This window comes from Gopherus evgoodei, chromosome 19, assembly GCF_007399415.2.
Source record: "Gopherus evgoodei ecotype Sinaloan lineage chromosome 19, rGopEvg1_v1.p, whole genome shotgun sequence".
Classification (NCBI taxonomy): Eukaryota; Metazoa; Chordata; order Testudines; family Testudinidae; genus Gopherus; species Gopherus evgoodei.
The window spans coordinates 20,815,747-20,840,446 of record NC_044340.1 but is presented as its reverse complement, the minus strand read 5'-3'; the positions used below and the strand labels follow the sequence as shown (position 1 = coordinate 20,840,446).

Sequence of the window (24,700 nt, the reverse complement as noted above, 5' to 3'; positions counted from 1 at the left end):
CTTACATGGAGGATCACTACAAGAGGCCAGGGAGTCACCAGAGAAGCTGCTCCTTGCACAGGGAGAGCTTTGTGGTCATGCCTATCACCACGGCACCACAGTGGGCACTGCACACCCGGCAAGAACTCAGCTGCAGCACTGCAGCTAAGAGCCTCTTTTATTAACAGAAAGACATGTTGCCTGGGGAAACAGGTTCATCCCCTGCTCTTTTCGAAAGGTATCAAAAGGATCTTTTATTTCCACCTGGCCACCAGGATCTCAACAACTCAGCGCTGGTCTACACTACGGGGGGAAATCGATCTTAGATACGCAACTTCAGCTACATGAATAACGTAGCTGAAGTCGAATATCTAAGATCGGATTACTCACCCGTCCTCACCACGCGGGATCGATGTCTGCGGCTCCCCCTGTCGATTCCGCAACTCCGTTGGGGTTGGTGGAGTTCCGGAATCAATATAAGCGCGCTTGGGGATCGATATATCGTGTCTAGATGAGACGCAATATATCGATCCACGAGCAATTGATTTTAACCCGCCGATACTGCGGGTAGTCTAGACGTAGCCTCAGCCAAAGAGACACTATCACCCTGAGTGCAGCAGCCCTTCCTAACCAGGCCTGCACGGCAGCATTGCTCACAGGCGCGAAATTACACTTGATGTGGGAATGGAATCTATAATATTCTGGTCTTGAAACAAGAGTGCTATTGGCTGAGCCTTCCTGGGAGCGCTATTGTAAAACTGGCAACTGAGTATTTAAAAGGGGACTTGGCTAATAACTTAAGCTCTGAATCTAACTTATTTGATGTAACAAGTAGGTCAGAACAAAATCATATCTGACCTACAAACCACACCAACTTAAAAACAAACCAACAGCCACATTCAAAAGACCAGGAGTCTTACCCTGCAGGTAAGTAACCTAGATTGCTGTCCAAAGGGGCGGGACTTCCACTGAGCGACGGGAACCCGCCTGGAAGAGAGAGAAACATTCAATACAGATACAGAAACATACACTACAGGAAAGGCTTCCATCTTCCTGGTCATTGTTTGCATTACAAGCACATTATCCCTGCATGGTGCAGTCACATGCTGAGGCTCGTTTGGACTGTGCTTGTGGGAAAGCTCACAGCAGGATCTTCTGGTGCTTCCCACTCTGTTTCCAATGGGAGGTAGGGAACAAGAAACGCGCAAATTCTCCCTCCAATTCCTGTTATTTATTCTAACCTTACATCCTCCTCATCTCTAACTTCTATTGGGATCCCCCCTCAGGAATGGGACATCCCTTATTTCCACTAAGGCCTGGTCTACACTGGGGAGGGGGAGGAATCAACCCAAGATACACAACTTCTGCTACGAGAATAGTGTAGCTGAAGTCGACGTATCTTAGGTAGACTTACCTCACGTCCTCACAGTGCGGGGTCGACTGCTGTCACTCCCCTGTCAACTCTGCTTCCGCCTCTCGCTGCGGTGGAGTACAGGAGTCGACGACAGAGCGATCAGCGCTCGAGTTATCGCATCTACACTAGATGTGATAAATTAATCCCCGATAGAGCGATCGCTACCCGCTGGACGTACCCTAAGGGGAAAGACTGAAGAGGAACTACATGATTCTTGATAAGCCTTGATGCCTGAATTGTAATACTCTATGCTCCTGGTTGTCACCATGTTCTGAACGTGCTTTACTTCCATGTTGCAAGGACTGGCATTTCATTGCTAACATAGTCCAATGCCAAAATGTTCCAACATGTTGCCCAAAGTCAGACACCTCAGTCTATGCTCAGGCATCTGGCATAATGGCCTAATTTTCCAAAAGAACCGAGCACTGTGGCTCCCATTAATTTTAACACTATCAGGGTAGTATTCACAGTCAAGAGAGAACAAATGAACAAGACACAGTTGTGGTAAACCTGGGTTATTTCAATGGCTCAGGCCATGTCTACATCTAAAATTTTGCAGCGCTGGTTGTTACAGCTGTATTAGTACAGCTGTATAGGGCCAGCGCTGCAGAGTGGCCACACTTACAGCAACCAGCGCTGCAAGTGGTGTTAGATGTGGCCACACTGCAGCGCTGTTGGGCGGCTTCAAGGGGGGTTCCGGGAACGCGAGAGCAAACCGGGAAAGGAGACCAGCTTCGCCGCGGTTTGCTCTCGCGTTCCCCGAACCACCCTGCAAACCGCAGGGAAGGAGACCTGCTTGCACGGAGGTTCGGGGAACGCGAGAGCAAACCGGGAAAGGAGACCAGCTTCGCCGCGGTTTGCTCTCGCGTTCCCCGAACCACCTGCAAACCGCAGGGAAGGAGACCTGCTTGCTCGGGGTTCCGGGAACGAGAGAGCAAACCAGGAAAGGAGACCAGCTTCGCCGCGGTTTGCTCTCGCGTTCCCCGAACCACCCTGCAAACCGCAGGGAAGGAGACCTGCTTGCTCGGGGTTCCGGGAACGAGAGAGCAAACCGGGAAAGGAGACCAGCTTCGCCGCGGTTTGCTCTCGCGTTTCCCGAACCACCCTGCAAACCGCAGGGAAGGAGACCTGCTTGCTCGGGGTTCCGGGAACGCGAGAGCAAGCCGGGGAAGGAGACCAGCTTGATTACCAGAGGCTTCCTCCTTCCACGGAGGTCAAGAAAAGCGCTGGTAAGTGTCTACATTGGATTACCAGCGCTGGATCACCAGCGCTGGATCCTCTACACCCGAGACAAAACGGGAGTACGGCCAGCGCTGCAAACAGGGAGTTGCAGCGCTGGTGATGCCCTGCAGATGTGTACACCTTCAAAGTTGCAGCGCTGTAACTCCCTCACCAGCGCTGCAACTTTCTGATGTAGACAAGCCCTCAGGGAACAGATGCAAAATCTGGGCAATCAGAATTTTGGGGGAAGAATAATCAGCATTTCAGAAAAACACAAGTACAGTTTCAGAGGACAGTTCTTAATTGTGAGTAATGGGAGTTTACCTATAGCATGAAGAGAACAAATTAAAAGCAGAAGGACTAAATTCTGCTCTCAGAGTCACATGCCTCGCCTGTAGACTTCAAAGCCCAAAGGCACAACTCGCTACAGACTCTTCTAGGGAAGAGCATCCTCATTGACATGAAGGAGATTGGCGTGCAACACAGGAGCCACTCCAGAGAGGATACAAGTCAGAATAGATGATGGGTATACGCCACAGACAAGTACGTATCACACAACCCAAGATGCAACTCCTCATCCGCACAGATTGTGCCAGGGAGGCCCTGTCTGTGCTGTGTTTAGAGTTTCATCTCTAATAAAAATAAGCACCATTCTCCCAAAAGAGCCTGAGTGTTTCCTTGCCCCAAAAAGCCAGAGAAGAGGGTCTCACCCACCTGTAATCGACACATGAGCAGAGGGCCTGCCAGTGTCACAACCTCCAACTCAGGGCCAGGCTAGGGATGGCAATTTCCACCCGTGAAATGAGGCAACATGGCACAAAAAATGTAAGTCAATAGGCCCCATAGAAATGTTTGTCTTAAGGCCCCTTAAGGCACTTACCCATGTTTAAGACCTAATGAAGTCAATGAGACTTCAGGCAGGCATTAAGAGCTCTGTTGAATCTGTACCCAACTGTCTAGGGCGAGGGAATATTGTTCCCTTAGAGCATGCACACAGCAGGTCACAGACACTGATGTCAGCGGCTGGCCCACATCGAAGCAGACCACATCCGAAGAGGGCATATAAAACAGAACGACTAGCAAGAATTTTCAGAGTGAAAACAAACCTGACATTAATCTTGGGGCAGCCATGGTTTTGCTGGCTAAGGATTAGCAGGCCATGGGGCTGGGGATTTTGTCTTTGGTTAAAAGGTTCAAATAGGATACAAATAGAAAAGGAAAATTGGCTCTCCTAAAGACATTGTAAATTGGGAGCCACATGTATCATCTGTCTCAACGCCCCTGTCAGTGTGTTTCCAGCCAGGCAGCGCAAGCTAATAGAAAGTTCCTCCTCTTCTTTTGCTGGCTCCTTTAATGACTGCTATTCTTGTGCAAATGTCAGAAGCTGAAGTGCTCTGGAAATGGTATAATGAGATCAGCTTTGCACTTCACTTCCCGGAATAAGCTGCTATTATCTCCTCTTCTTTTCAAATCTGCCACGTGCCCAAGTCCAGGGAGTTACACACACCAGACTTTCCTCAGAAAGTCTGCTGCCGAAGCCCATTGTCTATTAGGAACACAAAGTCACATTCATTTCATCTGTGATTTTCACTCTAACCTGTTGAGGTGAACGGCTGCCCCAGAACAGGCTAGTCAGCCACTAGCCCTGAACTCAGACTAAAGAGAATCACTGGAGCTTCTGCGCAAAAGGGCTTCCATCACATTGCAGGTAATTCATCAAGCCAGCACTTCAGGAGGAGTCATTCCCCTTCAGCACAGAAGCAGAGCCATGAGTAGGGAAGGAAGTACACAGTCCCGCTCTCTATTACGTCCTTGGCCTTGGCCAGTCTGGGTCTATCACACTTGCTTGCGCCCAGGTGTGGTTCCGGCCCTCCCTGAGTCAGGCTGCAGAACCTGTATTATGCCCATTGTATTAGCCCAGCCCACTATAGGGAATGGAATTCTAGCTTCACTTCCCTGTGGGTATTTTTATACCCACTGTCCCTGGGCCATGTAAACTGCAGAGAGAAATTACACTGGTCTACAATTTTTGAGAAGTCGTCTGCTTCACAGATAAAATGTGATATTTATTATGAATTTTGATGTGCTGAATTCAAATATGACAATTACAACAACTGATTGGATACTGTTTCTAAGATATTTAAGTTTTTACATTTTATGTCTATGTATATTATGTAGCTAGTAGAGTTTTAATCAAATTGTAAACCTAGGTCTTTTCATGTGTTTAAGGTTGCTTTACATGATAATATTTCACCTGTCCTGTTTATGTGAACCTTTAAAAATCAGCAAAAGGGTTCTATAAATAACATTTATTATGAAACAAAAGGCAAAAAACTATTATGTACATAATTTAGTCCTATTTAGTGTCTACTCGGCGCTACTTGGCATGTCTCTTGTATTCATTAAATGGAGCATCTCTTGTCACTGCCCAGCAATAGTCTGCAAGCATTGATGGGCTCCATTTGCCCTGATGGCCTGCCAGGAGATTCCACTGCTGTAGTCTGGAGCCCAACAGCTCTGCCTTACTCTTGGGTAGTTCCAAATCCCTGACAAGGTCATTCAGTTCACCTTGTGTTATGAGGCGTGGTTCAGAGGAGGAGGATGGGAGAAAATGTGGGTCCTGTGACACTGATGGTTCAGGACCAAAAGTTTCATCCTCTTCCTCGTCTGACTCAAGTGAGAAGGATTCTGGTACATCAGGAACCGGCAGTCCTTCCCCGTGGGGTACTGGGCGTATAGCTGATGGAATGTTTGGACAATGCACAGTCCACTTTTTCTTCTTTGACACACCTTTCCCAACTGGAGGCACCATGCAGAAGTAACAATTGCTGGTATGATCTGTTGGCTCTCTCTATATCATTGGCACTGCAAAAGGCATAGATTTCCTTTTCCTGTTCAACCACTGGCCAAGATTTGTTGCACAAGTGCTGCAGCATATGTGTGGGGCCCACCCCTTGTCCCGATCTCCAATTTTGCAGCCAAAATAAAGGTGATAGGCTTTCTTAACCATAGTGGTTATACTGCGCTTTTGTGACGCAAAAGTCACTTCACCACAAACATAGCAGAAGTTATCTGCACTGTTCACACAAGTACGAGGCATCTCTGCTCACTTTGGCTAAACAGAAATGTGTCCCTTTGCAAAATCAAACACTGACAAATAAGAGAGCACAACACTGTATGATTTCTAGAGCTGATATAGGGCAATTTGTTCAGCAGAGTGATGTAAGCTTCGTTACGATTGCATCATCCATGACTTCGAGGAATAACGTGATGCAATTCATATCATGTATGATGCAATACCAGCTTCAGATTGCATCATTCATTGTTTTGCCTAAAAAGCAAGTACTGTCCAAATCTAGTCATAGATTTATTCATAGATCCAGTCAAAGATGTATTTTAGTCATTTCTGGTTTAAATTGAGATCCCTTCCCTTTATAACTCACTTATCCTCCGCCATTCCCAAGTCAAGGGTCGTATATACTGACCCAATAGCATATCTTGAAAACTAGAGCCAAACAATAATTTTAAGCATCATTTTCGTTCTCAGTGACCCAGAATTAGTAAAGTTGGACTACATTTATTTCAGAAGCATTTTGGCTGTAGAGCAGTGTTATCTTCATCCCAGAATAGCCCACACTGGGCTATCTGTCCTAAAGTGCTCCACCAACTACACTGGACTCTCTTCTCTGAGCAGTGAGATCCAGCTACATCTGGAAGTGGGAGACAGAAGCCAGCATGCTGTACAACAGGGAGTGATCATGGGCAACTACTCCTGCACCTTCAAAACTGCCACCAGCAGAGTCCCACAGGATCCACACCCGTCCCCATACTAGTCAACAGAGCCTCAGACAGCTGGCAAGATCCCCCAGGCCGAAGCACCAGCAGAGTGCGGACAGCACACAACCCTATGTCTCCCTCATGTGTAATGTCAACAGTTCTACAAACAGCGAGCTGAATTCAGCACCAGGCTACAGCTGAACCCAGACAAGACTGAGGTGATGCTGGTAGAAGAGTGAGTGCTTTAAAGAACTTGACTCGTCTGTAACATCTCTTACTGCCATTGGCACTTACCTGCAAATCGCTAGGTCAGTCAGGCGCCCTGCCCCCAGGGTCCTTCTGGATCCTTCGCTGCTACTAGTTGCTCTAAATAGGCCCCGGCCAGCCGACTGCACTCTGTGCTGTCAGAGGCACCCCGGCCATGCTGACCCATGTGCTCATGATGACCAGGCTTGGCCTTTGCAACTTGTATCTAGGAGCGAAGCTGCGTGCCCTGACAACTGGTACAAGGCACAGCAGCTCATCTGCCCATGTCACAGACCACTATGGACACGTTGCCCTGGTGCTCAGCTGAACAGAGTCCAGTTCAAGGCCTCTGTCCTGACATTCCAAGTACTCTGTGGGATTGGCTCTGACTACCTGAGGCACAACTCTACCTCTACAACCACGGCCTTCCTGCAAGCTACATTCCCGCAGAACAAAGGAACTGTCAACCCCGGGGAAAGGCTCGGGATGCAGGACACAGACTGTCACGGCAGCTGGACCAAGGTTATAAAACTCACTCCCGGTAGAGATAAGAGACCAGGGACTTCACGGTACTCAGAACTGAAATGACACTCACATCTTTGACTTACCTTTCCCACAAGGTGCATGCGCACACACACAAAACCCATCATAATGGGCCATTTCTCCTACAGGCAGGGAAGGGAGAACCTTGTTTCTATGTTAAATACCTGGGGGAAGCAGAGATGCCAAGATTCTGCTGACATTATGGGATGGACCACTGCATCATTAACATCCATGCAATACAGATGGGACCTTGTTTTATTTTTAAATGAGCTCATTCATAACATCCCCACGTAGGATGTTTCATGGGACTCAGTTCATCTACCTTGGGAGGATGAGTCGAGTAGATTGTCCACTGCCAGGGAGTGAGTGGAGACAGCTCACTCAGCTTGGTCAAATGGGGCGTGTGCCCTTACAGAGCAGTCCCACAGGATAGCATGTAAGAGGTACTTTGCTGCACCCTGGCATAGAAGTGACAGCACAAAATCAATGGCCATAGACATGATAAGCAAACCCGGAAGGAAGTGGAACTGCAGCAGACCCTTACCTGGGAAATACTTGTGCCATTTCTCTGCCAGTATGTCGTCCACTGACTGACCGGCCGTGGAAGAGGGGCTGGAGTTCAAACCAGTACTCCATGCCCACTGGTTAACCAAAGGGATCCCAGCAGGCGGCATAATGGGGCCAGCAGCCTGGGCTCTTGCCAAAGAGGTGTACATGGAAAGAGGAACCCCATCACTGGGCAGAGCAGTCATTGGCACCTGCACAGGAGCGAAGAGCGGAGGCTGCCGTTGGTTCAAAGAGCCCAAGGTGCTAAGAACCCCGTTCAGCTCAGCAGTGATGTGCTGCAGAGTGCTGGTCAAGTGCTGGATCTTGTCGAGCTGGGGGAACTGGACATCTGGTTTCAAGTCAACTAGTCAAAGAAAGAAATACCCAGATCACCAGAGGGATCAGATTTAAAGGAGACCTTGAGTCTATCCCCACAGGCAGCACCATTCTCCAACATCTCCCCACCAAGAGCAACTTATCCTCCCATGCACTCTGTCTCCATGCTTCACAGAGGCTGAACTTTGTACATTCAGCTAAGTGAGTGAGGCGGACTGGTCGCAGAGACGACGAGGCACTTCAGTTCCATGTTGATGAGCATGGAACTTTGGCTAGAAGGCTGGTCAGGTGTAGTGTGGAGGAGAGGCAGTTGGGGAAATGAGATGAAAAGGGACAGGATCCCGGAGATTCCAAGGATTAGACTCGGATGGGGAAAGAAGGATACAAAGGGACACCAGGCACCGGGATGGCAAAGCTGAAATACAGCTTGCAGTACAAGCCCTGATTTGCAGCTTAAGTGTGCTTCTGTCCTTCCTGCCCACTACAAGTTTATGAGCAGGGCCAGTGCAGCGAGTTAACTTCCGCTGGGCTCCGCGACAGCCACTCATCTGTAGAGCGTGGATTTCCCTTGCAAATGGCTAGCTCTTTGCAGAACAGCACAAAGCCTGCTCACTACATTGAAACGTACAACAACTCTGAAATACTGGAACAGCAGGAGCTTGATATGTTTCAATAATCAAACTGTACACAACCCTGAGCAGGGAGTCAGAGTGGACGGACTGCACTCCACAGGCTCATGCACATCACAAAGAAACCGGGCGCCGTGGGAAGGTTAGAGGACCATGGGGATTTTATCAGTAGGAGAACCTTCTTTCTAGGGAGGAAAAAGGTCCTAAAACTTCTTGGATTCTTACAGATAGTTCAATTTTTATTTTTTTAAATGAGGGTGAATTTGTAGCCATCAGCCTGGCCAGCATCTCTGGAAAAAGCACGGTCCTTCTGCATGGTTACCCATTTACTGAGCACACTGCTATTCACGCACACTGCTCTAATCACGGGACAGTACAGAACAACCCCAACAGGAGCAAGGCACAAGGAATTGCAACAGCCTCTCTTGCCAAGGAGAGGAAAGAACTGGACTGATGGACACCAGGACTCCTGGTAGGGCAAACGAAAACAAGATGCAGCAGAGACCAGGAATACCACAGCGGGAGGGGTGTGGTGATGCAGAATGTCAAACACTGGGTACAATGCACAAAGCTTTGAAATGCGGCCCCTTACATTTGTGCTGAGGTACATCTGTGCTGCTCAGGCTGTGTGTCTCTTCGGAATCACTAAGGTCAAAGGTTACCACCTTTTTACATGCAGCACCCTTCAGCGTATCTTCATCAGAAAGCTGCTCAAGAGAAGGAAATATTTACAGTGGAGGAAAATAAAATAACAGTCTTCTACACACTTCTGTCCCTTGGGAAACCAAATCAGGTCTAAAGCTTCTGTGACTCCAAGTTGGATACCCCATAACTGCTCTGCACAGGCCGCATTGGTGCTCTCGCACTGGAGTGTTATGAACCAGGTGAAGATAGCAATACAACTGTGGTTCCCAGCTCTTGGGTCAGCGAAGGCTGGGAGTGTTGCAAAGGAAGATGTCTCAGTCTACAGGGTGGGGGGGCTACGTTAGGGACTGCACATTACAATTTCTGCAGTGACTCCCTGGAGTCAGAAACCATAAGGCCCAGCACGAGGTGAACAGGCAGGGAGGTGACTCTCCATTAAGAGCTTGACTTTCAAAGATGCTGTGCTCTTCAATCTCCCACTGATCCTGGGCCTGTCGAACTCACCCAAGTCACTGACCGAGCTGGGGACATTGTCCAGGAGCGCTGGCCCTCAGACACCTCCCTTAGCCAGGAGGCCGTCCTAGATGCTAACAGTACTCACTAGCCAATGTGTCCTCCACTTCGGAAGACCGCAATAACCAAGTATTTTTCCTGCTTACTTATCATAGACACCCTGTGGTCACACAATTAAATGGTGAGCAGGTACCATGCAAGCCGAGGGAATGTACAGTATCTGTAATCTCGCCCATGTAGACAGTTAATAGAACTGCTGTTTAACCAGCACAGAAATTGGATTTTTCTCTTTTTAGTGCATCAGAGCCAGCACTGACTCACTTCTAGCCTCATGGGCTAATTCTGAAGGAAGAATTGTTCATTCTGCTCTAACAACCGTGCTTTTCCCACTCAACTTCTGAAGTAAAAACAGGAAGGAGCCTGCCTGGCAAGCGGCTCACGTCAGAGCTCTCCATCCCCCAGCCCCTCCTGGCTATTCAGCTAGTGAATCGTGGATTCTTTCCAGTTTGGTTTGTAGTTCCTTGCAGACCTGTGACCAGTCTCCTCTCCCCACTGTGCTCACACACAAGTAAAAGACGCCAGCCAGCTCTCAAAACAATTCAGCTCCAGCCACCAACCCTCAGCCTTCAACTAAATGCCCCTCGCTGGAAATGAAATCCCTGTGAAGTCCCCGCCTCAGGGAGTGAATCTGGCTCTCTCTCGACGCCATTCTGTGGGAGTGTGGCTGGTTAATGCCAAGCGATTGAGATGCTGGCAGTTACCTCCTCCAGCAGCGAAGACTCCAGTTGGCTCAGCTTCTCTTCCTTCTTCTTCAGCAGCACCTGTCCTTTCTGCATGGCCGACTTCATCTTGTCCAGCTGCGCTGACTCCTGCCACGGAGCAAGCGCCCAGCCAGGGAGGAAAATTAAATCAGAGCCTTAGGAAATAATCGGTTTTTCTGATTTGGATTTTTAATCATTTAAATCATTTTAACCCAGCACAGAAGATGGTGATCCTGGAGTCACAACACGGCCCAAACCCCAAACAGCACAGGAGGAAAGTGTGCGGGAAACTCTTACGCTTCACAACAAAAGGAAGTTACAGCTCCCAACCTGCCCTTTTCACAAGGCCAACTGGTTTGGTGCTGCATTTTCAGCCAGCCACTTGTTCTCACTGGAAATCCCAAGGCAGCTTGTGGATAACAGCTGAGGTGCTAACAACCCTGGTATCCCGACCAAATTACAGTCTGAGTAATTACATCCTACACTCCCTAACTTCCAGTCACACTGGACAGAGGATTCTTCTTGACTTCCTGTTCCAAATGTTGTGGAGGAATGCTGAGCACTGCGGAGCAGCCTGCGAGCATCACATCAGAGGCCGCGGCGTGATCCCTGTGTACAGTCTGGGTATGAGCTCATTTAGCAAATGCTTCAGGATCCATCCACAAAGAAATGTAAAATAATTGCAAAAACTACAGCTACAGAACTGCGGGCAATAGAATTACCGTGAGTTGCTCATCCTTTCCTTTGCAATTTGCAGAAGAGTCTGTGATGTAGCAACACTCCAGAGGATCTGTCATTTTACAGAATGTCCAAAGCATTGTATTTCATCCATTGCAGAATAAACAGAGTTAGGTTTTCAACAAGCTAGTTTCTCAGGTGATAAAAGTACCACACTGCATATTCTAGCAGAGGCTCAAGGGGCTTTACAAACTTGAGTGAATTAATCTCTATGGCCACCCTGATAGGTAGGGGAGAATTTTAATCCTTGTCACTCAGATGAGGAAGATGATGTGCATAGTTTAATAGTAACTCTCGGTGCCCATCTGGAGACACACAGGGGCTGATTTCCAGGAGGACAAGCACCTCCAGCGTCAAGTGCAGTTGTGGGTGCTCGACATCCCTGAGAAAAGTCGGGTCCTGCCTGTCTGAAGTTGGGCCCCAAACTCAGGGCCACTCTCAAAAACCTGAGGCTTAGTGGCTTGGCCAAAGGCACACAGAAGTTTGTAGCAGAGACAAGAACACGCTTTGTCCCTGGACTCCCACTCCAAGGCCAGAACCACCATGCCACCCGAGTCTCAGAATACAGGGGTGCCAACTCACCTCCTCCAAGTTCCGACGCACGTCCTCCAGGAGCTGAGAGCTATCTGGATCCTGCACCGCATCCTGTGCCTGCTGCATGTTGTGACGCCACTGCTGCTTTGCAGCTTTCAGCGCAGTGTGCCTTTTCCTCATGGAGCGAGTCTGACGCACCAGGAACTCCTTGGCGTTCTTTATGGAGACTCCTTCTGCAGAAATGAAGTGTCTGACACTGCAGGAAGGAATTGAGAAAGAGAACTTTTAAACGCCATTATCCTGGAAATATGTCAGTGCTGCTCTCTGACGTCAGGAATTTCCCAGTGGTTTTGGAGGCTGGTTTTCTACCTCACTTGCATAAACCGGGCAAGTATGATAAAACCCCTCAGCGCTAACAGGGTTGCTTCTCCTGTACAACGTAGGCCTCGGTGATGCAGTAAAGAAGCATGCCAGCCCCTTTCTGTAGCTGCAGCCACCTTGCATACCAGCCACGATCTGCATCCACTAACAGCTACACTATTCCAGGTGCTACAACCCATCAAGTCGTGATGCTCTGTGGCAGAGGGCAGCACTGCACTAGGCCTTGTTCTCTTGGCCTGTGCATTCCACACTGCACCTCTGAAAATACCTTCTCCTTAGGCAGCACATCATCAATATGGTACATTTTCACACAACCGCACGGACAGCATTTTTCAAAATGGCCGGTGTGCTGATGCTTACTTATCGAGTTGAAGGTCACTATCCTCATTGCTGTGCGAGGTTAAGGAAGCAGGCTCTCTGGAGGAGTGCTAGAGGTTTAAACATTTCAAAATCAATTAATATGTGAATGAAGGAAGAACCTCATAAGCCCAGGAGAACAAGAGTATAGAGCGTGAATGACAGCAGCATGAAAACTGCCCTAGGAATAGCCCAGTGCAGAGGAGTTTCTCTCTACAGGAACACTTTAAAAAACAAAGATCTCCTTCCCTGCCCAAGAGCTGCTTGCCTCTCCAAGTTCCCCAGACCAGTTTTGTACAAGAGCATCCCAAACCTCCCCAACCAATGTGCAACAGCAGTAAAAAAACCAGAGCAACACATTCTTTTGTTTTTTGAAGCACACCCCCTGCAAATAATGTCAGCACAGAGGAGTAAATTAGGGGTTCAGATCTGCTCCTTTGGGAGCTGGGAATCAGGGGGAGGGAATGGAACAGAACCGTAAGGCTCTGGAAAGGAGTGTTTCTATGCAACACTTTACTGCTTTGGAGTGACACAAGTGATACAGTAAAGCCCTTGTCCACATCAAAATGAGAAACAACAAATCCAGTCCCAGGTATCTCACTGCCCTACTGGAAAGACTCAGGGAGTCCTCTGCCTGCTTAAACACACGCAGCTATGAGAATCGCAGAAGCAGATATTGTTACTGGGTACTCAATATGAGCACCTTATAGCAGATGCCTATAGCACAGAAGACCTCAGGGGAGCCTAGGACCAGCAATAACCACCTTGGAAATGTCAAGGATCTAGTGCAGGGGTCAGCAACCTTTCAGAAGTGCTGTGCCGAGTCTTCATTTGTTCACTCTAATTTAAGGTTTCGCGTGCCAGTAATACATTTTAAGGTTTTTAGAAGGTCTCTTTCTATAAAGTCTATAATATATAACTAAACTATCATTGTATGTAAAATAAATAAGGTTTTTAAAATGTTTAAGAAGCTTCATTTAAAATTAAATTAAAATGCAGAGCCCCCCGGACCAGTGGCCAGGACCCGGGCAGCATGAGTGCCACTAAAAATCAGCTCGCGTGCTGCCTTCGGCACCTGTGCCATAGGTTGCCTACCCCTGATCTAGTGGGACAAGTGGCCTTTGAGAGATGCTCTCTGATTACATTCCCTGGGGTATACAAACGGGATGACGAAAGCACCAGAGAAATGAACATACAGACTAACACCACCGTGCACGGCGGTGGCTTCTCTCATTCAGGAGCCCAAAGCGCTGTACAATCATTAAAATGACGGAGCAGTGAGCTGCTTGCCGGGATGGAACAGAACTTCGGGAGAGCCAAAAATAGGATCCCAGGCTCCTGGCTGCCTGTCCTGTGGCCTCGGTCACTAGACTTGGCTTCCATTAATTTAATCAAACAAATAACCCTTCCCACCTGCAACAATAACCACCCACCTCTGCATCTATGAGCCTGAACAGGCAGCAAAGAACCTAGGTGGGATTTTCAAAGGGACCTAAGGGAGTTATGTGCACTGTCCTGCTAATTTGGGAGCCTTTGAAAGGCACAAACACACACCAGCCTCCATGGGGAGCTCAAATGCACAGGCTTTTACTCACAGCTTGCAGTGTCTCTCTCAGGTCCTCAAGGTGGAGCTCAGCTTCCCTTCTGGGAGATGCCATGCTGTCTTCGGCTACCAGCTCCTTCAGGGTCTCCTGTTTGCTCTGGACTGCAGCCTCTAGTTCACTGCCACAGAAAACATCCACAATGTGCCGTGGAGGGTGAGAGACATGCCATCAACACACAGAAAAGATAGGGACAGAGCCATGCTACTCACAAGAATTCACAACACTCTGCAGAAGTCAGATCTCCCTGAACTCCTCAAACTGGCTCCTGCCCACAGCTCCCAAAGGGAAAATTCCAGGGACTTGGTGCTCTGCAGATCCAGGCTATTAGGAAGGATGCCTGGGTATAGGGCTGAGGGTAGCCAAGGCACTGCCTCCTGTGTTTAAACACAGGGTCCTACAGCTACATGCTGAGAAGCGTCACTGGATAAGCTACTGAACTGGTGTCCAACAAAATAAATATCAGGTCTCCACTAATGTTTTAATGTAACCAAGCTCACTGGCTACTTGGGACAACGTTGGTTTATGCCAACGTACACCCTTAAAACAGGAACAAGGAAGTATGCCCCGCAGAGGTCTCAGGAAGGTCTTTCCTAGAATCTGTCAGTCACCCAAGGTTCAAAGCATTTATGAACATTTCCTCGTAAGCCAGCTGTGAGGAAGACCAATGCTAAATATATGCTTCAGAAGGACCCACAGAGGTTGAGTGACTTAAGCCAAACTTGCATAGCGAGTCACGGCAGCGCTGGGAACAGAAAGCAGGAGTTCTATCCCCCCGCCCCCAGCTAACATCTAGCAACACTGCCCCTCATAATTCTGGCATGAATCTGAAGCACCAACATTTAAGAGGGTCAGCGGCACAGGGTGGGGTGGGTGTGTAAATCTGAGCATCAGAGAACATCTCTAGGACACCTACCTGATCCGTCTCTGCAGCCTCTGGCTTCGGGTCTGCAGCAGATCCACTTGGGACTCCAGCTCAGCTTTCTGATCTTGAAGCTCCTCCAGAGTCCTGCGCAACTGGCGGATGGATTCCACGAGGTCAGCATGCTCTTTCCTAGACTCCTCTAGGCGGAGCTGAGCAGCCAAAGCAGCTTCCTGGAAATGAAATTTAAATCACCCTCTCATTTCCCCAGCACTGAAATACAAGCACACACCATGCCAGAGACGTAAGTGCTGCATGCAGTGCTTGCAGGACAATGGAAGTTAAGTGTGCACAACACATTCTTCAAACCTGTGTTTTTGTGTGGTATTTGTCCCTGCTTTTATGTACCCAGAAATGGTCCTGACCCAGAATCCTCAGATTTGAACAGCCATGAGCTTGCTGGGAAATCTGGTTATGTCTACTACATACAACACTTGGATGCTGTTGGCAGCGAGATGGAGGATTCAGGGGAATTTACCAACCTGGCAGCAGTAGTTCAGCAGCCTGGATTCCTGCAGCTGTCATGCCCATACTCCTCCTTCTCCCTTACGCCCAGTCAGGGACGGCCCTATGTTTTTTGCTGCCCCAAGCACGGCAGTCAGGCGGCTCTCGGTCCGCTGGTCACATGGATTCAGCGGCTTTTCTGTGAGTGATCTTCTAGTCCCACACCTTTGGCGGGCCCGCTGCCGAATTGCCGCTGAAGCCGCAGGACCGGCAGACCTCCCGCAGGCATGCCGCCCAAGGCTACCTGGCTGCTGCCCTCACAGCGACCGCCAGGCTGCCCCCCGTGACTTGCCGCCCCAGGCACGCGCTTGCTGCACTGGTGCCGCCCCTGCTCTCAGTGCACTGCAGCCATCTCCTGGCATTGCAGGAGGAGAGGAGTGGAAAGGCCCAAGCATGGACTCTGTTCCCCATTTTGGAACATGGGACGGGGAGGAGCCTGAATAGCTCACACAGACACCGACCTGTTGGTTTCCGTCCACTGGAGGCATTTTCCTCATCTGCCTGTGATGCCTGTCCCATCTTGTGCCACATGCTTAATGCATCCTCCCAAGAGATGGCCTGACTGGTGTCTGCTCCCCCATGGGTGAACTATAGCACTAGAAATGGAAGAGCTCAACCATGTCCCCTCCAGTCCTCCTCCTATGCAGAGGTCAGCAGACAATGCCTCCTGCAGCACAGTGCTCCCATCACTCCCAGGAGGAAGCAGCCATCTGCTAAATCTCAATGTTAGGAAGCTTTCCTCAATACCTGGTACATTTACTTCTGTTCAGATCTACCCCATTACTCCTTGTCTATGTTCCTCTACCCACTCTAAGCGCCCGTCTCCCTCCCTGCTGCGCACGCCCTTCACAGCACAGCAGGCAGGTAGGTTATGGTAGAACTCCAGGAGCCATTTCCACGGTGCACAGCCACTCAGTTTTTGCTTAACTCCTGCCCATAAGCCTGCAATAACCTCAAAGCCCACACTGGAGTTGCAGCACCATCACCCCGCATAACAACTGGAATGCCCATCACCAGCAGACAAAGCCTGGCAGACAGTAGGACATGCCTAGCCCTTTCTGGGAACATGCAGACAAAGGGAGTCAACGTGTTTCACAGGAGTGTCCAAGCTATTCCACAGGCCATTCCTCAGCTTGGCTCTGGAGACTTCTAGCCCCAATTCAAGCTAGCCCCTCACACTGCATGGTGCCATCAGCCAGCCTCTTGGCCTCGTCCCACCCACCCATGGGAAGTTCTACAATTACCAGAGTGGTTAGAGGCTAGAGTTTTCACAACCCAGTGAGATTAAAAAGCAACAGACGCCGTAGTTAGCCTCCCGGTTCCTGGCAAGGAGCACGTGGGCCCAGACGAGCAAACCCTGTTCTCCATAAACCAGAGCCGTGTGCAGTAACCTCTCCCTTTGCACCATGATGAAATGCACTCCCAGTCTGCCAACAAGACAGCACTCTTCTCTGAAGCAGAATTGCAAGGAGGATGCTCAGATCTAGGACTCAAGAGTTATTCCTGAGCTTGTGTTTTTAAAGCCACTGTGCTGATGTGCTTTAGTGTGTCAGGAATACAAGGAATGATGGGGCAGCAGCTCCTCCCGAGAGCTGGAGCAATCATACATACATTTCTCTGCAGCTCAGTTTGTTTCTCTTCGTCCAGAAGCTGCTGCCTTTTCTTTCTCATGGCCTCTTCCTGCATATAGAAGTGAAGAGCAAACCAGTGAACGTTGGAGCATCATGACACAAGGCACAGAAGAAAGTCGACTCTCTAACACTGTTGGTCTTGGGGTCAAGTCTAGGCATGACACAGCCCCAGCTTTCAAGGCCACTGGAAAATACTTCAGCAATGTTTCCACTTTTTCACTGATCTCTCCCCATTCATTTTGGCCCTTCCCCCAGTATTTTGAATGTGAAATTAACAGAGCTGTTTGGGTAGCTCCCTCCTTTGTGTGCCTGGCCCCATGACACCAACTATGCTGCATGGCACGGAGAGCAGGGCTGGCTAATCAATGCAAGCCCTTCAGAATGTCCCAATGCTCCATTTTCCTAGGGCTTCAGCAAGCATGGAGCCTGAAACGTGCTGTTGCTTGTGGGAAGAGCAGACTGCCCTGCTCAGCTACACGGACATGCAAGAATTCCCCACAGTGTAGCATCTTACTGTCCTGCAGCCACAGCAGCTTTCAGCCTTCAGGGTTGCTCAGTTCCCTCCCTTTCCCAAGCATCCTCTCTCAAATGCTGTTTATCAAAGCAAGATATAATAGAAGCAGAGGTATACACAGAGCCAGAGATTTCTGCCAGCTCAACGGGAATATCTCACTCACTCACATATTTTGCTTTCCAAAAGCTAGAAATCGGAGTCATAGACTATCAGGGTTGAAAGGAACCTCAGGAGGTCATCTAGTCCCACCCCCTGTTCAAAGCAGGACCAATCCTCAACGAAATCACTTACTAGCTTTGCCATACAGTAAAGGTGGGGAATTAACAGGACATGGTCTGAAATCAAAAGTGACCCTGAGAATGACATACTTCCACGACACCAGGCTTTGCACGGCCCCTTACCCTACACAAGTATTCCCCCAAAGCAAAGCAGAAAGCCCAGGACACTGGCTCTGATAATGAGGGGTGCAATACACGTAGGCTTGGATTTCCAGGGGCATTCAGCACTGGCCCAATTCTGCTCCCAAGTTCTCCCTGTAACTTTAATGGGTGCAGTTAGACCCACTGACCAGTCTCCCCCCACCAAGGAATAGGAGGAAGATGAGGAGTGCCAGTTAGGACTGACTCACCTGGTGATTCAGCTGAGCACATCTGGCCTTGGCATCTGTTGCTTGTATTTCGAGTTCCATTTCCAACTCCTGGAGTTTTCGTTCCTGTGCAGAACGAGGAGGAGCCTGACATGAGGGGTTTGCTGAGCCAAACTTCACCACAAGATAGAACAGCAACGATTTCTGAAAACCGCACCTTGTGAAACGCTAGTCTCTTGAGAGCAGTGCGCAAACTCATGGAGCCAGAGACCCTGGTCTGTTCCCTAGCTATGCTAGAAACGGGAGTTAGCACTCACCTTCACCTTGTGGCTCTGCCGCAAGTCACTAAGCTGCTCATCCAGCTGCTTCTGCAAAGCCTTCAGTTCCCCATCATGGAGCTGTCTCAGGCGCTCCAGCTCCCCTTTCAGCTCCTCGAGCTTCTTGGTTCTTTGCTTTCTCTCCTCCCAGGTGCAAAACCAAGAAAGAAGAGCAAGCAAAGTTGTAGCAATCTATAGCAATGTCACATGCATATGTGCGCTCTCCCCCACCATCCCCACAGACATGGACACATTGTCTCTCCCTGTGTGGACAGGCAACCTACCAGATAGGACCAGAATCTCTTACAGGCAAGGCAACACAGAGAAACAGGCCAGAGAAAGAGGAAATCACCTTTTCATTGCCTGGGGCCTAGGGGACACACCGTTCTACACACGCCCACTAGTGTTTCTGTAATCAGAAACTGGGGACATAAGAATTCAAGGCCACGTTTTCTGATGCATCTGCAAAGAACTGAGCACTTGTTTCTTGTGCAAAAATCCATGTGTGCATGCACAAGGAGGCGCACCCCTGCTGGCAGGTCAGCCGGGACACTTTCCTTCACAGCCTTGACCCTAGACTCATTCTGGGTCGTGATACTGCTGCTCAATGGATGGCGTGGCCATCTGCCACCTGGCATGGTTCCAGCCCTTAGACTTGCTGTACAGGGGGTGGATCTGGACTGTCACTATGGGGCTCCTGGTAACTATTTCTGGGACAATGAGCCAATCACTAAGGACATCTACAGGCTGACTTTGGCTCTCAGCAGAATTACCTCCTCCTCGTACTGCTCCTGAATCCTTGCCAGGACTTCCTTATGCTCCTCTTTCATTCTCTCCATTTTCCGGTCATGATCTCTCTCCACTTCCTGGCGTTTCTCTTTCATGAGCTCACTGAGCTGCAGTGGTCACAGAGGCAGACTGCATTACACCACGGTAAGGCACTATTCCCCCAAAAGCAGCAACTCCCAGCATGCACTGTTGCTTCAGCAATGCTGAAGCATCTTGGTACTGAGATTAGGGCAGCCCGGGGTACACTCATTATCCGGCTGGTGGAGCAGTGGTAAGCATAGAGGTAAGAAACTCAGTCTGCAGGTGGTATGAAACTTACCTGATATATGGCATCCCTCTCCATCACGAGATAGGGAGGCTTTAAACCAAGCTCTCACAACCATGGGTAAACATACATGGGGGGGGGGATGAGGAGGAGCACAAGGGGGCAATCTACCTCCAAGGCTGTTGCACAAAAATAATCACCTCTCGCTCAAACTCTGCTACTTGATACATTTTTTGCTGCACTTTTTGCTCTGCTCTCTCCAATTCCTCACGCAGCTGGGTCTCCTCACTCCTCTGGGCCTCTGCTATTTGCTTCCGGAGGCTGGAAACAACCTGCCACAAAAGAAATCATGGAATCATTTGGCCCTTCCCCACTGTACGCAGCATGGCAAAAATCCATATCCTCAGGCTCACCTCTCCCTGATTTGAGCATGCCCAAGTGCTGATCGAGAGAAGAATCACCTTTAGGAAGTGGAAGAAACTGACGTAAAATGCACCAATGACATTTAAGGAAGCTATTTAGTGCAGAATTATTACAGATTTATTACAAATTTTAGGAACATTGGCGTTTACCTTTTGGTGTTTCTCTTCTGCTGTAGATTTTAGCTCCTGGAGCTCAGCTGCAAACTGCTTCTCTAGCACTTCTGCAGCCTGCAGGAGAGTCAACACAAAGTCCTCTTTGAAAACCCCCATTTCATGTGAAGGTAATCTACAAATGCCCCATTTCAATCAGCGATTTATACATAATCTTTGAGAAAGCGCAAGGCTCATACCTTTCCCAACGTGAGCTGCACTCAAGGTATCTGGAGTGTCCTGAATTTACTGCCACCAATGAGACACACTATTGGAATAGCGCATTGGCTACATGGGACTAGTTCTTTTTTTTTTTTAAAAAACAAACCCTATGGGGACCGTAACAGAGTTTGCAACATCCCTCCAGTGGCCTGAGGCACTCCACCTCAGTTTCCCTTCTCACACAGCATTCCTCAATAACTCACCATAACACTCCAGTAGTAATTAAAACACTCCCTTTCTGAGGTCCAATTTATTTAGGCCTTACACACATTAATGCTGCACACCAGCTTCACTCAGCTGCGTACTGGTTTCAGAATTCAAACAGTTGTCTCTCCTCGAGACAGAAATTCCTAGCCTTCCTTCCTAGAGCTGAGTTATCATTCAAACAGTCCCTTTACTACGTGCGGGAGCCAGTGCTGCTCCCAGCAGATGCTTCCTCAAGCTAGCTACAGCTTCCTAGTCTTCTGCCCTGCCTGGGCCTCCTAGCTCTCTGCCACTGCTTCCACTAGCCATTTCCTGCTCCCCTTTGGCTCCCTCTAGAGCTGCCCCCTATCAGGCTCCATCAAGGCTGTTAATGAGCACAGGTTAACTGGACCAGTTACTTAATAAAGAGCCTATCACAGTAGCACCCTTAATTGCAAGGGCTGCCTGAGCCTTCTAGGGGATAGATACAGGGAAGTCAGTATCCAGACCTGGGGAAAATGGCTTGCTTTGGCCAGGCGAGGGCTTATTGACAAGTAGTAGACACAGGCCAGAGCCTTGCAGGACCTGGACGGATACGTATCCCCAGTTTGATAGCAAACCATTGGTAACTACTCTGAGTACAGTCTTCCAACTAGCTGTGCACCCACCTTCCAGTAGTTTCACACAGACCACATTTCCCTCGTTTGTTTATGAGGATGTCATATGGGACTGTGTCAAAAGCCTCACTAAAAAGATACAAGTATAAGTGGAGATCTGTTATTCAGAATCGAAGCTACCAGAGATGGGAAGAGACTTACTAGGTCAGGCCTAGTCCTGCCAATACCACCACATATTAACATCCAGAGGGTTTCCACCCACTTCTTTCAAGACTGTTCCAGCCAGAGATGTCTCACCATTACTCAGCTTGTGCGGCTGTGCAGGCTACGCGTCATCCCACTACTTCAAGTTATACTGCTTGGAGCCCATGAGCACGCTCAGAGCATCACAGAACGCACAAGAGATTCCTGACACCCCTAACCAATTCCTCTCCACCAGCCTACACCCTGCGGCTACTCACACAGCTCTCACGGGCAGTTAGCCTTCACCTGGCCCAGCTGCAGGCAAGGGTTACATGAGATCTGCCCAAGCCAGCATGCATCTCTTAGCAAACACAAAGAACAGTGTGAGTCTTGAAACCAGGGACTCTTTGAGATTGCAATGTGGTTTATCTGCCCCAAGGACCATGCATTTGGTAGCAAACCATTAGAAGCATCTCCATTATGTTCCCCAGCACTTTGCCCAGTGCCCAGGCAGTGCTATTTGATTTCTTGGGGTTGGCAGTACAATACAAGCCTTCTCAGTTCTGACTCTGCCTGGTAAAAATGCGAGTTTCACCTCTTTTCTCTTTCTTTCTAATCTCTCCTTTAACTCATTCAGGACTCGCTGCTTCTCCTGTTCCAGCTGTGCCGCTTCTCTCTGCTGTGCTTCCTCAACTTCCACCTTCAGCATCTCCAAAACACGCTTCTTCCTCTCCTCCAAGCGTTCCCTTTCCACCTTCTGCAAGGACTCCCACTCCTCTCTCAGCTTTTGCAATGCAGCCTCTTGCTCGGCCCTGGTAGATTTGTGATAAGGGGTAAAAAGACACAGGTAAGCAGGACAGTCATACTGCAATACTGCATTTCGTTTAGCAACCAAGCTTGCAATAGGAATACATGGTACAAGTGTGAATTGCAAGCTTAAAGACACAAACAAAAGCAAACTCCAGTTTTCAAACATGAGTCAAGTAACGTATTACCTAGAATATATGCCTTGGGAATGGGTAATTGGGCAGCCTGGCAAACAACAAAGGCAGCTATTAGAAGTCTACATTCTTGTTTGTGTTTCCCTCTCTCTATATATATATTTATAAAAAGTAGAGATGAAAATTATGCTTTTTTTTTTTTTCCAGTTCCTGCCCTTGCCTGTCTCCCCCAACTCTCATTAGTCTCGATGCCCCTTAAAAAGCCAGAAGAGGTCTACTCAATCCAACCATCTCCTCAAGCATCCTAATCACAAGGGACAGTGCAACTCACTTGTAAGAGGGGTTCATTCACAGCCCCCAGGTCATTAAAAGAGATGTCTATACCTGGGGGGAAGGGCGGGGGGAAAAGCAGCAGCAGGGAGTCTCAGAGTCTGTGCCAGCTGAGTCAGGCTATGCTTTGAGGCTGAAAAGAGCAGTGTAGACATTCAAGGTCAGGCTGCAGCCCGGGCTCTGAGACCTTCTGCCACACGGCTTTTTTTTTTTGGCTATGTAGACACACACACGGGCTGAGCAGCCCAAAGGGAAATCAGAAGATATACATTACAAAGATATCCTTCTATATGATGTTGCTATATCTCATTTCCATGCCCACTGACCTCTTCTGCTTTAGAAAGTACAAGAGGCACCAAGAAAGCTGGCCAGTTTTGCCATACATAAACAGATACATTTGCCTCAACGTTTGCAGTGTTATGAATATTCTCCAGTACTATAAGGGAACTCTGTCAATACCGAGATTAAACCACGTAGTTAGCCAGGGCATCATCTACAGTAACTTCACATTTGTAAGCATGGCCACTCTGTTGCCTGATAGCAGGCAGGGTTTCTATTCACAAGGAGCAATGCAAAGGCTCACACCCACAGCTTTACATAGCTTGCACTGAAATTTTCACCTTATTTTCTCCTTTTCTGTCTTGGTCTCTGAGCTGATCTGGGATCGCAGCTTTGAGAGCTTCTCAACCTCTTCCTCTCTCATCCGCAGCTCTTCCTCCTCAGAAGCTTTCGCCAGCTCCTCTTTAAGAGACCTGAGTGACCAGAAGAAAGAAAAGAGATTCAGAGGTTTTAACAACCTTAACCAGCTTCCCTCTGAGACCCACAGATCAGATGCTGGTTCCTGTGGCCATTATCAGCCTGTCTGAAGCTTTCCCCAGAATTCGAGTCCCATTTATTGTCATTATGCATTCAAATTTGGCTCCTGAGCACAAGAGAACCTCGGAGGGTACAAAGCTCTGCAGCACTCTTTCAAAACAGTCACTCTAAAGAATCCAAGGCCAAGGAATGGGGTAGAGTGTCCCTGGATTCTGACAGGAAATTACTGCTACAGGTTTTTTTTCAATAAAGTCACGTAGTGCTGTGAAAGCTGAAAATGAAAAGATGTCCTCAGATGGCTGGCTGGATCCATTAGCAGCAATTTGGGCTTTGTGTTCTCACAACAAACTCTTTTTATGCTGCTTCCAGGCACCCTTTCTACTTGTCTTGTTTCTTTGCTTCTCTCCCCATTTCCTCTGGGTGCTCCAACTTCCACTCCTCCAACAACAAATCATTAAACCATCAATTTGTGAGCACCTAGAGGATAATAGGGTTACAAGGAATAGCCAGCATGGATTTGTCAAGAACTAATAGTGCCAGACCAACCGACTTTCCTTCTCTGACAGTTAGTTGCTTAGTGAATGGAGTGGGTGGTGGGGTAGTAGACGTGATATTTTGATTTTGGTAAAGTTTTTGACACAGTCCCATGTGATAGTCTCATATGCAAACTAAGGAAACATGGTCTAGGTGAAATTACTAAGGTGGGTGCAAGACTGGTTGAAAGACTGTACTTCAAGAGTAATTACCTCTGGTTTGCTGTCAAACTGGGAGGGTGTATCTAGAGGTGTTCCACAGGGGTCAGTACTGGGTTCACTAATCACTATTTTCACTAATGGCTTGGATAATGGAGGGGAGAGTATGCTTATAAAATTTATGGATGACACCAAGCTGGGAGGGGTTTCAAGCACTTTCAAGGGCCGCAGTAGAATTCCAAAACAATGCTGACAATTTGGAGACTTGTGGTACGTCTACGCTACGAAATTAGGTTGAATGTACAGAAGTCGGTTTTTTAGAAATCGTTTTTATACAGTCCCCACACAAAATGATCTAAGTGCATTAAGTCGGTGGACTGCGTCCACAGTACCGA

At 48.6% G+C, this 24,700-nt stretch overlaps 1 protein-coding gene across 9 annotated transcripts in view; it reads right to left on the bottom strand.

The window, feature by feature from the left end:
- The window catches only part of CEP164 (centrosomal protein 164), a 124,313-nt gene that overhangs the window by 24,661 nt on the left and 74,952 nt on the right, over positions 1-24,700 (bottom strand). For 5 of the 9 annotated variants that reach the window (XM_030538627.1, XM_030538628.1, XM_030538630.1 and 2 more), the window contains exons 17-31: positions 23,418-23,549; positions 22,122-22,338; positions 20,322-20,399; positions 19,950-20,081; positions 19,469-19,591; positions 18,696-18,839; positions 18,421-18,504; positions 17,259-17,327; positions 15,138-15,316; positions 14,216-14,342; positions 12,624-12,691; positions 11,931-12,138; positions 10,611-10,718; positions 9,284-9,398; positions 7,725-8,090 (exon numbers count right to left, since the gene is read on the bottom strand). In XM_030538627.1, coding sequence (XP_030394487.1) covers positions 7,725-8,090; positions 9,284-9,398; positions 10,611-10,718; positions 11,931-12,138; positions 12,624-12,691; positions 14,216-14,342; positions 15,138-15,316; positions 17,259-17,327; positions 18,421-18,504; positions 18,696-18,839; positions 19,469-19,591; positions 19,950-20,081; positions 20,322-20,399; positions 22,122-22,338; positions 23,418-23,549 — 2,150 coding nt within the window. Of the gene's footprint in view, positions 1-899; positions 967-7,724; positions 8,091-9,283; positions 9,399-10,610; positions 10,719-11,930; positions 12,139-12,623; positions 12,692-14,215; positions 14,343-15,137; positions 15,317-17,258; positions 17,328-18,420; positions 18,505-18,695; positions 18,840-19,468; positions 19,592-19,949; positions 20,082-20,321; positions 20,400-22,121; positions 22,339-23,417; positions 23,550-24,700 lie in introns of all 9 variants that reach the window. The other 4 variants (XM_030538626.1, XM_030538629.1, XM_030538631.1 and 1 more) reach the window with 1 other exon arrangement.